Source organism: Pyxicephalus adspersus, chromosome 12, assembly GCF_032062135.1.
Source record: "Pyxicephalus adspersus chromosome 12, UCB_Pads_2.0, whole genome shotgun sequence".
In the NCBI taxonomy this organism is placed as follows: domain Eukaryota; kingdom Metazoa; phylum Chordata; class Amphibia; order Anura; family Pyxicephalidae; genus Pyxicephalus; species Pyxicephalus adspersus.
In genome coordinates this window covers 40,465,579-40,481,335 of record NC_092869.1, presented here as the reverse complement: position 1 = coordinate 40,481,335, position 15,757 = coordinate 40,465,579, and the positions used below count along the sequence as shown (strand labels likewise).

The 15,757-nt window shown below is 38.8% G+C and overlaps 1 protein-coding gene across 1 annotated transcript in view; it reads right to left on the bottom strand.

The window, feature by feature from the left end:
• Positions 1 to 15,757, bottom strand: part of NEMF (nuclear export mediator factor) — a 35,792-nt gene that overhangs the window by 10,410 nt on the left and 9,625 nt on the right. The window contains 16 exon segments of the mRNA XM_072428921.1: positions 202 to 322; positions 2,389 to 2,447; positions 2,592 to 2,649; positions 3,231 to 3,343; positions 3,979 to 4,041; positions 4,724 to 4,827; positions 5,201 to 5,289; positions 6,822 to 6,885; positions 7,442 to 7,624; positions 8,884 to 9,092; positions 9,788 to 9,865; positions 10,750 to 10,812; positions 12,132 to 12,207; positions 12,299 to 12,369; positions 14,719 to 14,792; positions 15,221 to 15,307. Of these exon segments, the coding sequence (XP_072285022.1) occupies positions 202 to 322; positions 2,389 to 2,447; positions 2,592 to 2,649; positions 3,231 to 3,343; positions 3,979 to 4,041; positions 4,724 to 4,827; positions 5,201 to 5,289; positions 6,822 to 6,885; positions 7,442 to 7,624; positions 8,884 to 9,092; positions 9,788 to 9,865; positions 10,750 to 10,812; positions 12,132 to 12,207; positions 12,299 to 12,369; positions 14,719 to 14,792; positions 15,221 to 15,307 (1,512 nt within the window).

Below are 15,757 nucleotides of genomic sequence, written 5' to 3'. Positions count from 1 at the left end.
GGAAACCCTTGGAGATCTCGGCTCTTCACTTTGCGCCAGGACATCGGAGGGAGATGACGTGTCCCCAGGACCAGAAGGACGACAACGGAGGAAGGTAAGTGGGTTTGACTCGGGATTACCACTTTTGGTATCTAAAATCCACCCTGAGTCACACTCGGGATTACCGCTAGGGGGGTTAAACACAAAGTTCTAAAGTCTCACCTAAGGCCTCAGATTCTGCATCTGCAAGCTCTGAGTTGCTGCCGGCCACGCTTTCCAGGTCTTCATCTTGTAATTTCACCTTGCGCTCCCCTTTATGCTTCCAAATACAAGTCTCATCCACCTGAAAGGAAGAAGAGAGCAAGTTGCAGCTTCCAGCATTTTAAAAGAACTGGACATTTTTTCCTTATTACAAAAACAAATTTGCAAAATTAAGCTTTTGTAAGGGCCCTCTGAACAAATGATAACTGGATAAGTATACAACATGGTCATCAGTGAAAAATAACGGCTAGGGAGGGTTTTGGGATTCTGATTTCCAAAGATCATTGTCCTGCAATAAGGACCTCAACCCCTATTCTCTGTCCTGAAAACTAGAGATGACCAATAATGGCAACTATGGGAGTTAAGTGCTGGGTAAGTAAATGTTCTTATTGGAAAAGTCTTTAAGCTTATCTATGGGCAAAATCCAAATTCCAGCCCTCTTGTATCTTCAGTGTCCTGTGACCCTGTTAGTTGTGAAGCATTTCTAAAAGATCTTTTACCAAAATCCTCCTTAACAGCATTTCCCACTAGAGAGCCGTTATGCCATTTATTTACTCCATGCAGTGTCCCCTGGGATCATGCTAACTTCAACAACCACATCAGCACAATCATTACTGTACGCATGCTTAATTAAATTACAGGATTTTTTATTCTGCCTCCCTCTGACTATGGACAGCTGCACCCTTTCCAAAAGTAACACCAAACTATGTACACAGTATTCCAAAGTTTAATGGGAATTGTAGTTTGCTGGGGGGGAGCTACATTTAAATCATACCTAAACCTAAAAGGGTAGACAACCCTTTTATTTAAAGTAAAAATTTAGTTTGTTAGTGTTTTTGTGCGGCACTCCCCTTAATTCTCAATTGCATAGGCGATCAAGAATGAATGGGAGCGCAGAGGCGCCCGGGATACCAATGTCACACATCCAGGGAGGCTTTTGGCAGTTCCTTCTGTGCATGCCTGAGCATCTTGTAGCCCTTTCATCAATAGGGAAAAAAAACTGCTGATCTCACGCATGCCCAGTGGGACTGGCATCTTTTTTCTCAATCTTCATCACCCGATCTCCCACCTGCGCAGGCCTGGATCAGGTGATGTAGTAAGAAGAACACAGAAGAACAGAGGATAAGATAGCAGTGCCTGGCGCTCCCTCTGCACCGGGCCGAAGACGAATACAGGGACGGCGCGCGACCTGATGGAGAGACTGATCTGCGGGATTGAAGGTGTTATTTTTTTTCTTTTGGGTTGGTTTTGGGTTTACTTCCACATTAAAGAATGGACTGGTATTGTTACACTATTGTATATTACACTATTGTATATTGTATATTGTCCTCTCCTTCTCAGCTTAAAGTGGAGATGAATCCGTAAAGCCATCATTCGTCAACTATAACCAAAAACAACATGAATGATTGTTTTCGGCAACGTTAGAAGTACTTAGTATTAGGTGCAACTGGAATAATACCAAGAACTGTGCAGGACTATGGGAGGGATTTCACCTTACTACCTGCCATGGAAAGAGTGCCCAGAATTCAATGAGAACTGTGCCGAAAGAAATACATGCTGATTTTCCTTGTAGTCTCTATCCATAATATAATGCAGTAATTAAAGTCAAAAGCCACAAAATCTGCAGACTGGGCAAACAATTAGCTTTTTTAGAGAAAGTCAACAAGAACGTTCTGCTTAGTAAGTTTATACTAGACTGGTGAATTTACAGTGGTAGAAATCACACTAAAGAATCTTGGGATTATACACATGGGCTGTTTTGTCTCTGAAAATCCATGCTGCAGTCTGTACATAAAAGGCCAAATTACACTTAGCTGTTCTGTTGCAGCATCGGTGTGAATGAGTCTGAAAGTGTTCAGGTCCAGATGGTTTTGTGCACTGAGCTCCATTTTAAAAGAATCTATAGATATCAATATATATAGAATCTATAGATATAGATAGCTGCCTTTTCCTATAGCTGACCACAGATTGATTTTCATAGTTACAAAAAGAAACAAACAATCTAGAGACCCACATGTCTCCTGTAACAATAAAAACCTGACTAGAAGTTTTTACTTTTACATGCTGCATGGAAAACAAAGAAACAACATGTTTTACATGAAATTTCCTTAGAGACAAACATAGATTTAGGTTTTCACATGAACTTACCTTAAATAGGAACCCAAATCCCATCATCAAATATGAAGGTGGGAGAAAATTCTTCTTTCCTAGAAAAGAAAAGTAACTTTAAAAGCAAAATACAGCTGGGCTTTCTCCTATGTTTCAGCATCTATCAACAACACTAATGGCATGGATAAGACACAGAAGATTTTTGTGTGATACTGCTTGGGATAATTCCTTTTTCCTCTCACCTCTGATCATGAAGCTTCCTGTTGTCAGGTATTCTCCAGTTGGTGCTGTTTTTGACACCTAAAGGCGGAGAAATAATGGTAATACAGGTGGACAAGAACTCCCTAACCACCCAGAACTACTGCTGCTGGATGATGCCATTGTCTGCAAGCACTGCTATACAGAGAAAGTAATGAGTGACTTGCTGCTTCAGTGTTTCTCAAAAGGGGTGCTTTTAGAGGTTGGTGGGGATTCTTTGAGCAATTTGTGCTTCTCATGTCAGTTTAACCGACACAAATGATCTATTTGGCTATCTGTAAGGGTGACATTCTTCCCACTAACCACCATGCTAATGTACAGTGAGCAGTGGATATAGTAAACTAGAGAAATGATTTCCCTGAAGACTTAAAAAGTTATTTCAAGGGTTCCCCAATGGTAAAAAAAAAGTATAAAAAGACGGAGTTACACTATAAAGGAGCCTACATTAGGAAGGGATAAGAATAGTACATTCTTTTTACATTCCCCACTGACCCATTCAAACTTTAGTATAGAATTAGCTCCACTGCAAGGTAAATTTATTTCAAACCATAAGGGTTTAAGTCATCTTGGAGTGAATGTATTTTGTGCTTTTGTAGCCAAGGAGTTATGATGAGTCACATTACCTGATTGTGATGAACCCACCAGGCGCTGGTAATAACTCGGGCATCCCAAGCAGCACTTTAACAAACTGCCATGGTGCCGGCCTCCGTGAGGGTACGTGGTGGTACTGGATCGCCTACAAGAGAAAAGGGAAGATAAGGAAGAGTTCTATATGTAGCGCTGCCTCTGTATACTCAAAGTTATATCATCCTTTACACCCTTATTGTTCATGGGACTAAGGCAATATTGTATTGGTATAACAGGGTAGCAATAAGTAAAGCAGGTATTGCCAATTGGTACTCTGTAGTGCTGACATCATACTGATGTATGGACACAATAACTCTTACACAGAGGGATGAAATAAAAAACACACAGTACATATCTGCAATACATGAACATTACCAGATTTCAATAATTTAAAGACCCTACAGGTCAGAAAAAATATTTGTTGATCTGTGAGAAAAGCCCTGAACTTCTATTGTGTGCTGACAACACATGAAAGTTGGGTGGAATGCAGACTGAATGGTGTTCTTTTACTAAACTACTCAAACCCTACCACTCTCATCATTTCTACAACTTACATACTAATTCTGAGTACCACTATAAGGACTGGAAGGGCACAGGAGAGCTTTATCAATCAGTATTTGTTTTTGCATTTTTACACAAATATAAAACATTAATTGTTGGGGTTTACATACTTTTAAAAGCCACTGGCCTATTATTACATGTACATAGTTTAGCTATAACTTGACTGGTTTTCCAGTACATTACCTGTAGGGTTCTTAATGACACAGCTGGTCGCTCCATGAAGGTCCGCATGAATATAAATGTCCCCTGTATAAGCAGAAAAAAACACAGTCATGTACAATATAGTATGATACACCCACAGTGTCATGTGTTTGCAGTTTTGCTTTAATAGCAATGCTATCAGCATAGGGATATAGGAGATGGAGTATATATGAAAGACATTGGCAACTAGTCAAGCCTTGAGCAGTATCAACATATATAAAACCATAGTATTTATCAGCAGTCCCCAACCTATGGTCTGTGGCTCTGGCCGGTGCACCACCCAGTGTGTTCAGGAGAAGGATTCCGCTTGGGGGAAAAGGGGGCGCACCGGTCAGGCCCTGAATGGGTGGGTTCTGGCATCTGGCATCACTCTGGGGGATGCTTCTCTACCTTTGAGTGACACACGGCTCCCTGCACATGCGCAGTCTGGAGGCCGTAAATTTAGTGGTCTGTGGCATCCAAAAGGTTGGGGAACACTGGTTTATAGTAATAAACACCTTATTTAGAGTACAAAGCAATACACAAATCTCCCAATAATGCAAAAGAAAAACCCTAAATGAACTTTTTTTCTGGTGTTGAAATAGTTGAGTATAAACAGCATGAGACCTCTTAATAAGTGCAGGGACTAAAAACAGAGCAGGTCTAACTAAAAACTAAAATGAATGTTTATTTAAACAACTACCAACTAGTATATTAGCAGAAATGTGCTTTTACATGGATCACTTACCCGGCCCCAAATACCTCTTGACAATCATCTCATTCTGTTGCTGATCTCGTCCAGCTATCACAAGGTAGTTATCTGAGCTTATAAACCATATAAAATTCTCAAACCTAAAGAAATACAAAGGCAGCACTGGATAACATGGAAACATATTTACATATGAACATAGCTGTCTGCTATGGGGAGCAACTATTATTAGTCTTTAAAGCCCTGGTGCCTTGCCTTAGGGGTCCATGCAATACTTTTTGGCACTCGGGGATCCTGCAGAAAGTAGCCGTGGCTTTTATTACTAAAGTGATTACTCAAGCCAGTGAAGGAACTAGAGGTTGTCTATCCCCTGCCAGTGAACAAAGCCTATAAAGTGTTTATAAACACTATAATGCAAAATGCTGCTTTGTAACAATGTTTAGGAAATGTTTAAAGCATTGCCCATGTGCTAATTGCTTGTCTTTACATATAGTAACATATAGGGTATGAGCTCACCAGTACACCTTCCTGGCTTTCTGAATTGTGGTGACAGTCTGCACCTCCTTCAGTGTCTTTTTGGTTTTCTTCTCTGCAGACTTGAATGCCTATAGTAGAAAAAAATAAAACATTTATTTTTATGTGTGGGAAAAAATGAAGTCTCTCTCAGGATAGAAGGTATCCATGCCAAAAAAATATAATTTATTCTAGAATGATTGGAATATATATTAATAGACTGACAAATCTGCCCATGGATCTATAACTGAAAAAATACCTGCCTGATTTGTACTTTTCAGGGAGTCCTAATTATTTACTTTTACAAAGAAAACAAAGTGTGGTCGCTTTAACACAGAGAATGCGTTAGGTGGGAGTGGCGGCTGCAATAAGTATCAGTGCTTTGCAACAGTCTGAGTCTAAGATGAAGACAAGGTTATCCTTCTAACATTGCAAAAGTTAGTTATAGAAGATAAAGCACTGATAGAAGATATTATGCAGTTGGCTCTTTTGCCCAGGGCCACATTTTCCTTTCTTAGGGGTTGTGTGGCTGCAAAGAAGCCAATAAATTGGTGGAGGTGAAAGATGTCACAGGGCAACTTTTCCTGTTCTTGCAAACCACACACTGCTTTTCACCATTAATAAAATTCACTATTGATAATATTAATGTTAATATAATCAGAAACCAGTGACCAAAAACAGCAGTGGGCAATATATTTTATTATATATAAGTCCTGATGAACACCTCTCCGGCTTCAACAAAGGCTGCTTAGGCACGGTCATTGTGCAGAAATATATGCTAAAGGTATATTTTTTTACTGATTGCTTGGCCATATCAAAGCAACTTTTGTTGCAGATAAAAAGCACCTGTCCTGATGGCCGTAATGGGAAGCTCCTTCTGCATTAAAGAGATTTTCTTTCTGTAAGATTTGCTACATGCTGGCACCAACCTCTGCACCTTTGGGTCCAACCATGAGCTCAAGCAGGCACAGTAATTCTACATAAACCTTTAATGCGTTGGAGTTAAACTAAGAATTCATAAAAAGGTTCCCCAGGTGCAAAATAATCATTTTCAGGTTTAAAAAAAAATTCTCGTAGTGCCAAAAACCTCTATGCAGTCTAAGGGTTTAGGAGACCTACTCTCTGTTATGAAGAGGGCAATATCTGGGCTCAATAAATATTTAGGTCAGTTATAAGACTGCCCAAGCTTCATCTGCACTCAGTATCACTGGATTCGAGCCTCAATCTCTATTGAACTGGGATACCGGATATCCTTTGTACTGCATTCAGTAAGAGTTGAGCTCCTATTTGCACTGTCTGGCCATCTCTCACAGGAGTAAATCTTATATGTAGTCGGGGGGGGGCTTTTCCATCTTTAATGGGTGAAGCCTAATGCAGAGAGGATTTTCATAATCCATTACTACTTTTTAACCTAAATAGCCATTTCTAAACACCATCAAGGTGGTGTTTAAAAGTTCAGGGAGCCATATTTCTGTCTTTCTGCTGTATTGGACCTATCATGGACAAACGTCTCTGCACATCCCTCTGCTTTGCCTTTCAGAAAGCACATTCTGTGATGAATCAAGTTTTAAATGACTGTCTTCACATCTTCAGATATGGCTGAATGGGTGACCCTTCCAAATACCTTTTCTGCAGCTTCCACCGTCTTCTGTGTTTTCTTGGCAGCATTCCTCTTGTGATCATAGTACCTTAAAACACAGACGAGACATTAAAATAATTTTGGAAACTCTTTAAGAGTATAAAAGTGTATCTGAACTATAAAAGAAAAATGAAACAGATGAAAAGCCCATAGTTGTGGTTGCTGTATTTGTTTTCTTTTTACCTGCCCTTAACACAAATCTTATTCCAGGATGACAACATTCACCCTCCTATTATATTTATGGAGAAGCAGCATTATCAACCTAGAAAAGGGGGTGAAGACTACAGAACTGGACTATACTGGAGGTTTTCTGTGGCCCAGAGAGAACCAGTTAGGCTATTACCATTGTTTGAGGTTTTAAGCCTAGGGCCATGTTTTACTTATTGCAGTTTACAGTTGCAAGGAACTGCAGGAAAGAGGTAAGCTTTACTCTTACAGCATCATACCTCAGAATTAACAGGCAAATAACCATTGAAGGAAAAGGGGGACCCATTGCAAGGGCACAAAACACTTTGTCCATAGTTCACTTTTAAAGCTATGTTCTGGGACATGGTATAACTGTGGTTAGCCTGGTGGGTTATGTACAAAAAGACCAGGTGACTCACTTTTTGGCATTGGCGTATGCTGACAAGCTGAGGTCCACATCCACAAGAATTGGTTTGTTTTTCTGAGTTTTCTTTGGTTGTTGTTTATTTTTACCCTTTTTCTTTTTTCCTTTTGGCTCCTCCACTCCTGGTTTCTCCTCCTCTTCATCTTCATTCTCCTCATCAGAAAGTAAGTAGGGGTTCCTGGAAGAAGATTACACTCAGATGGGACTGGTCAAGTCGTGCTCGGTGTCCCTTTCATCGGCATACGTCCTGTGTCTTTCCCTGCCTGGCTGTCTCAGATTCCAAGCAGACTGCTATGGGTCAGACACTTCATCCAGGAAGGGAGAGCTACAGTACAACTGGGCAGAGGGATGCAGTAATTGCCTAGTAAATACTAACTGAACATAACACTTTTCAAGTCCATACTACATAAAGGCCACCTTCAAAAGACACATACAATGGTTTTCTACATATTTAATGGATTACTGAAATTTCTGTTTGTCATTTTATGTTGATACATGTTCTGTAATTCTTTGAAAATGTAATGAATATATATTTATTTTTGTTTTGTAACGACTTTGACATTTCCATTTGAACTGGAACAATAAAGAACTTTTTAAAGTGTGAAAAAAAAGTCAAACAATTATGCCAGCAGTTTGAGCGTCAGGCTTCTTTTAACACAATATAGCTCAGGTGACGTGTACAAAAATAAAATGATCCCAAATATTTAGGTATATTGTGTGTATATATATATATATATATATATATATATATATATATATATGTCAGACTGAATAACTTCAATCAGTAAACCATGGCAGGTTCATGACCAAACTGTACTGCTTAACTGCAATAGTGAAAAGCGAGGTCAGGTACCAGGCTATGATGAATGGCAAACATGTAAATCTATAAACTAGTCAGCCCAGGAGTTCCAATTTCTAAGTGCAGCAAGTCTAAGGCTATGTACACATGTGCAATCATTGTCGTTGCAAAGGATCTTTCACGATCGTTTCCAATGACTAATGACTGCACAATGCATGAACAAGGGCTGTACATACAGCACTGTTCTGCTCTATGGAGAGGGGAGGGGGAGAACGATGAAGTGGCACGCCGCTGCACTCTCTCCCTCTTCACTTCCATTATGATCGATCATCGTCCTTGGATCCACCAGGATGGTTGTTCAGACAATGGACGACGAGCGCTGTACACAAGCCAGATTTTCCTCTGATATCAGCCCTGAGCCGATTATCGGACAAGAACCGTTGCACGCGTGTACCTAGCCTAACTCTGGTGCCTATTGGACTGCACAGTTACATTTAGAGATCTTGCACAACTGCAATAGAGGTAGTAGTACAATGTCTATCTGTCTCCATATCTATATCTGTGAATGCAACTGGAATATATATCTACCTCTTTGTACATATTAGTAAATAAATGCAAGCTGTACAGTTTTTACTTACTTTAGCAGCATCGTGATATGATTAGTCTGCAGCTTTAGCTCTTTAATAGAAAGAGCAACAGGGTCCCCTTGTACCTGCGCCTCCTTCACAATCTGCCCAATTTCCGTCCAGTCTATCTGATTGGCCAGGGCGCTGCGTACAACCTGCACCGCTCGGTCAACTATGTCCAAGTTCATTTCAATCAGCTCTCCTTTGGTTTTGTCAACTTCCTATATGGGGGGAGATTTTAACTGGTAAGGCCCAATATATATTTCATTATATTCTGTAATGCGTTTTTTTATTCTAACATAAAAAAAAACAAAAAACTGGTGATGAACAGAAAGGTATCAGTGATAGGGGAGACAAATAACAGCCGAACCCTTGACTCATGCAATTACTGTCGGTTGTAAAGGTTTATCAGCCTAATCAAATATCACACATTTTTTGCTAATAAAACAAATAGACTTTACTTGGAATCAACACTTTTCCATATCGCCTAAAGAGTTTGAATTTGCCTCCCATGGCCCCTAACCACTCCTCACCACTAGGCCCACTTTGAATACTCACCAGCCTGGCTCAAATTTATCATACAGATGGTCATGAATCCACAAACATTTGGCCAGGTACTGCTCTCCTGAACTCTGCCATTTTCAAATGACAACTCCACCAAGCTTGACACCACTGCTTATATGTAAAGCTCCAAATTTCAACATTTCTGGCTCCGTAATCCAAATGTGAGGAACCAGTGTTTTGCAGAGATACAGTGCTTCCCAAAACAAATTATCGTTTGTGAGCATTGCTAGTAGGATAGGTTATCAGCATGACTGTCCTAAATCCAAGCAGCATTTTGTATTCAGTTTTGGATAGAAAGGCAAGCTCCCATCAGGAATTTAGTTCTGCATTTGATCTCATTGTTAAGATTTACCTGAGTAAGCTGCAAAGTCTCCAGGCGCTGCACGTGGTCTTTCCGGACATTTTCTAACTTTTTAAGAGCTTGTTTTTCCTGCAAAAAAATTTAAATTCCTCTCAGTATTTAAAATGCATTAATCATTAGATGAGAAAATATGTTTTAAACATTAACGAGTCAATAAAGTTTCCCTGTAAAACAGGATATACTTTCAGCAGCTTCACTGTCCTGGATTTGCAATCTCTCACTGAAATTCAAATCCCTTTTTTACGGCATCGGGTGGCTCTGTTACTTATAGGGTCCTTTAAAGCTGTGCCATAGCCTTACCTATACATGCGTTACCCGCTCAGAACTACAAAACTTCAGAGAGAGACCAATAAAACCTCTAATAGTACAGGCCTGCACAGCTTTTTATTGTTTTTTTTGTTTTAGATCTGCAAAATTGGACATATAGCCTTGAAGCCCACATTCACATAACTTTTTTGTTACTTCTAAAATGTGTGATTCCCGACCATAAGTTCAAGGAAGGGCCACTCAATGAAAAAAAAAATTCTTCTAAAAATAATGTTTTTTGGGAAACAATTTTGACCCCTTGACCATCGTAAGTGAATGGAAAATCCCTTATTGGAACAGAAGTTCAGTGAAAATTGTAGATATTTTACCTCCTGCTTTGTTTAGGGGTCAGGAAGTGAAGCTGCTCCAATGGGACACAGACAGCAATAACAATAAGGAAACCTCCACTTATATGGTACCAGAAAATTTATACTAGTGAACTTGTCTTTCAAAAGGCTCTAATACATTTACGAAACTGATGTAACTCTTTTGTCTCTTTTTGTCTAAAATTGCAAAAAGTGCAGAACAAGTGATGGCACAGCAAAGAAAAATGCAATGACATCCCTCGCATGTACAGATGTTTACTAAGTATTTCAATTATAAAAAATATGCATCAATAAATAGGAACAGAAGTAATAGATACAGACCAGTTGAAGAGCTTTGATATCAATCTTCTGACCTTCCAGCTTGGAGTAAAATTCATCAATAGCCTAAAAGGAGAGAAAAGTCTTATGAAGGTTCTTTCTTGGGTGAAAGACAGTCCACCTACACAGGTAAAAATCATTGAACCCCTTCTGGTGGAGTAACTTCAGCAGCAAGACCTCTTTATGCGAGTAAAAAAAGTAGCAAAAAGTAGGACAGATGTTTGTCTAAACATATTATTAGGCAGCATGATTACTGTTACTGCATAAAATCCTCACTGTAGATTAATCACAAAAAAAAAAAAAAACTTTAAATAGCCTAGACATCCATTAATTTCTGGTGCAACCACAGCTTGGTCATTAAAGAGTTACAAGAGCTTGCAGAAGAGCTCAGTCTCAGCTGTGTTTAGCAAAAGATTTCTTCTGCAGGTCATGCAAACTGCCCCTCTCCCCCGTCCAAGCCTCCATTGTTGGTATCTAAGAGCAGGGGTGTCAAACTAAAATAAACAAGAGGGCCAAAATTAAAAATTTAGACAAAGTCGAGGGTCAAACTTGAAGTTTATTGAAAAAATTGAGGACGTTTTTTCTTCTCATTAGATATAAAACCTTTTCATATAGAAACAAAGAGGTTTTGCTTAACATTCAATCTGGAATAAACCCTATTAGAGAAATAGCACCGCTACTACAATTCCCTGCGGGGCTTAATTTTATGAGTGGCTGGAACTTCCTCTTCACTAAAATAGCCCCGCCACTACAATTCCCTGCGTCTATAAAACAGTTCAATGCAGGGCCACGCATAGGCAGGGAGCCCGCTGGTCTATAGACGCGAGTGAAGCCGTGAATTGTAGTAGCGACGGTATTTCAATGCAGTGGCGGGCCAGCTGCAAATTATATTTATGATTCCTTTGGGGGCCAAAAAAATAATCCTTTGAGGGGCCAAATGTGGCCCTCGGGCTAGAGTTTGACACCTCTGTCTCAGAGTTTTCCATATGACGGATGTCCTTAACCCAGGGACTACCTTTATGTAGAAACTTACATATAATGTGGCCAATTTCTTTTGAATGAATTCATGTGCTAATTCTTCACATTTAATGGCTGCAATAATAAAGCCCCGTACTCTTGGTTTAAATCATCTTAAATACATTTTAGGCGCACCAAAACAAAAAATCAGTTTCTTTTCCTTGGAAAGCAGCTGCGGCCAATGCCTTGCCAGCATGACAGAAGGTTGCTTGCTCTCTGTGCAGAAGCATCTGCTGTGGCCTGCCATACACCCCGATACTCTATTTTCCAATCAGTGAAGCATGGGTCCTTCTCTGCTGTGTCCTGGCAGGTAGAGGTAGGGAGGTTATAAAATGTGTGGTTAAAAGTTCCTTTTCCTCTTAACATACCTTATCAAAAGAATCAAATTCAAGATACGGGCTACTGATATGTTGAGCAAAAAGAAATGGATGGAATTCTTCATACCTGCAGAACACAACAAACCAGGTCAAATAAAGAACAAGTGACTTCATGAAATTAAATTAAATTTAATTAACAAAAAAATTCTTCTTCTCACGTTAGAATGTCTTCAGAAGGCTTATCTGGTTCGAGACTCGGCTTCTTCTCTCTTTTCTGGATTATGTAGCCCTGTTGGAGAGACAGACATTAAAGCTGACCTGCAGCCTTTCCTATAATCTTGCAGGTATACAGGCTTCTTTCCTTTTTTGAATTTGATAGCTCTGATTTCATTGCACACTATAACCTATTCACAATGTGCATTGAAAGCTGCATCTAGTTAGCGAGTGCCTTCCTCATTTGCTGGTTAAAGGACCTCCAGTATTATCTAGCCTTTTCCTCCACATAATGGCTGTCCCTGACCTGCCCCCTTATGCATTGAAATGCAGAAAGGTTTTTTCAAAAACATATTTAACATCTTAATATTATATAATTTTTATTAATAATAAACAGGATTTATATAGCGACAACATAATATGCAGCGTTGTACATTAAAGAGGGGTTGCAAATAACGAATAAGATGAATACAGACAGTGGCACAGGAGTGAGAGCATTTTGCTGCAAGGGGGAAGGGGAAACCAGGGAGGGCCAAAAAAATATTTCAGCCCTAAATATTGATTGAGTAAAAATGTTAGCCCTTTTTTGGCTCATATTAGCTTCCCAATTATAGTAGTGGGCCTCCTTTATTAACCCCCTAACCGCTAAGCCCGTAATTTCTCGCACTAAATATTTTTGCTCTTTTGGACAACCCCGTATTTTTTCGCCTACACTAAAATCCCCACTTACCTGGTCCCGCTGTGCTAATCCAGCGTCGGTTCCATGTTCCAGCGTCGGTTCCATGTTCCAGCGTCGTCTTCCAGCGTCGGGTGTCCCTCTCCTTAAAAGAAAAAGCCGTCCGGCTTAGAGGAGAAAGCCAGCTGGCTTTCTTTTCTAAGCCAGCCGACTTCCTCTCCCTCCTCTCCCTGTCCCTATCCCTGTGCCTGTCACTGTCCATCCCAGTAACGGCGCAGAAAAAAAAAAAAAAAATACTCACCTTCTCCCTCCGCTCCTCCGGACACGTCTGTCCTCTTCGGTGTCCAGCCGGCGAGTGCAGAGACGATCACCGGGGGCAAATTCAAAATTTTGCATTGAGTTCCTTTGTATTGAACTCAATACAAAAAAGCTGTATTGAGTTCAATACAAAGAAATCCTTATATAATATATATATAATTGTATTATATATATATTATATAAGCTACTGTACATTACATTTTACACTTTTTTTTTTTTTAACTTTTTTTAGTTTTTTTTAAAGATTTTTTTTTTTTATGTTTTATAAAAAAAAAATTTAATTATTAAATTTATCAAATTTTGGACATATTTTGGTGAGTTATGCGGTAATTCGGTGAATTAGAGCCTACAATCCAAAATAAATTTCCATGCAAAAAATGTAACACTTTTTGCATGGAAGTTTGGAAAGAATTAGAATACCCGGCATTTGCGTACTGTCGCAAAGTCCTGTATCCAATCCAATACAAAATAATAGAAAATATATTTATGTGGTTTTGTCTATAGGTATGTGACGGACACTAGGGAGGTGTTTTAGAAAAATATATTACTATACATTATACCGAATTATCGCATTTTCAGTATTTTTCATTTATTTATGTGTTCTTGTTTAAGCTGATTTTTGTGTTTTTCCTTTAATTTTATTAAAAGTTTTTTTTTTTTTTTTTACATGATTGTGTGTTTCAAACATTTTTTATATTCATGATATCTACTAGAACCCTATTCGGACATATTTCTGTAAGTTACAGGTCTACAATTTAAAAAAAAAAATTTCATGAAAACCTGTAACGCTTTTGGAACAGAAATCTAGAAATCAGTGTAACGCCCAGGTGGTTAAAGTGATCTGTGCAGTGCTGGATCCTCCAGTATAGATGAATATCTCCAAATGCAATGCAGTCTGGAATACAAGTATGTCAAAAGGCAGCTTGTGTATAGAAAATCCTGGACTTGGATCATATACAGGCATATTTAAATGTATAAAAAGTAATAGACTATGACTAGTATTACAATCCAAATACGTTTTTTTTTTAGTGTCTGTTTTAAAGCTAAAGCATTTTGGTGTTCCATTCAATGAGGCATGTAAAATAGTAAACCCTAGAAAAGGGACAGACATTTTGGAATTCCTGAGGGGGTTGGTGAAGGTGAACAGGAGATTGTTCACAGTTCAAGGGAAGGGATTATACCTTAAACAAATCCATTTAGGCATTTGGATCTTTTTTGTTCAAGTTTCTCAAGCCAAAAAAGAACACAAATGATGGCCACCTATTAACCCGAATTAGAAATCTAAGAATGGAAATTTTACCCTGATGGGGGTAACCTATTTACTTCTTTTATTTAAGATGCTTCAATAAATGTGGAAATCTGTTGTATGTACAGAAGAATAGTTATATCAGATCTATCTGTAAGCGGTTACAAAGATTTTGACCTTCTCACCTTGCCCTGATAATTCTGAGTTTGATCCATATATTCTTCTGCTTTCTGCACTGCCAGATGAACTTTCTCAAAATCTACAAAGCAAAAATGAAAAAATGTACAGGCAATTTGTCTCAAATGCTAAACAACAAGAAATCAGCTAACTGTATGTGTGAAAAGCAATCTGCCTACCAAAGGCTTTCCAATGCTGTTCAGCTTGTGAGCCAGGTCATCAAAAACCACTTCACTAGTCATTATCATGGGTTAAAAGTTTTGGCATTTGCAATAGTTTTTCAATGCAAGTTTTGTGTGTGTTTTGTATTGTGGGTGTTTTCTTTGTATTGAAGTTTGAAAAAATTAAAAACTATTTAAAAAAATAAAGTTGTTGGCCTTGGGTTACAGAGGTATGTTATTGCAGTTATGAGGCAGCTTAATCACGGGGAAAAGCAGGGTATAAAAGAATTGTGTGTGTGTGTACACACACACACACACACACACACACACACACACGTTTCTCTCTTACCTGTTTCATCTTTTATCTGTTCAACTTTGACATTAGCAGACAACCCAGCTTCTAGAAGGCAATGTTCAATCAGTGTAGCACCATAAGCTACAATAAACAAAGGAACATTGGATCCAATTTATGAAAAGTATACAGAAAAAGGGGTTGTTACAACATTACAACATTATTATTATTATTATTAAACAGAATTTATCTAGTACCAACAGCAGCACTGTACATTACATAGTTACATAGTCAGGTTGAAAAAAGACTTAAGTCCATCAAGTTCAACCACAAGGGAAATATACATATCCCAGATATAAACCCTATGAACATAGTTGACCCAGAGGAAGGCAAAAGAAAAACCCCTGGTACAATTTGCTTCAACACAGTTATATTCTGTGCTTCTAGAAATCATCCAGCTTTTTCTTAAAGAAATCTATAGTAGTTACTGAAACTACTTCCTGAGGGAGCCAATTCCACATTTCCACCGACCTTACAGTGAAGAATCCCTTCTTTAGCTGGAGATTAAACTTCTTTTCCTCCAAACGCAAAGAG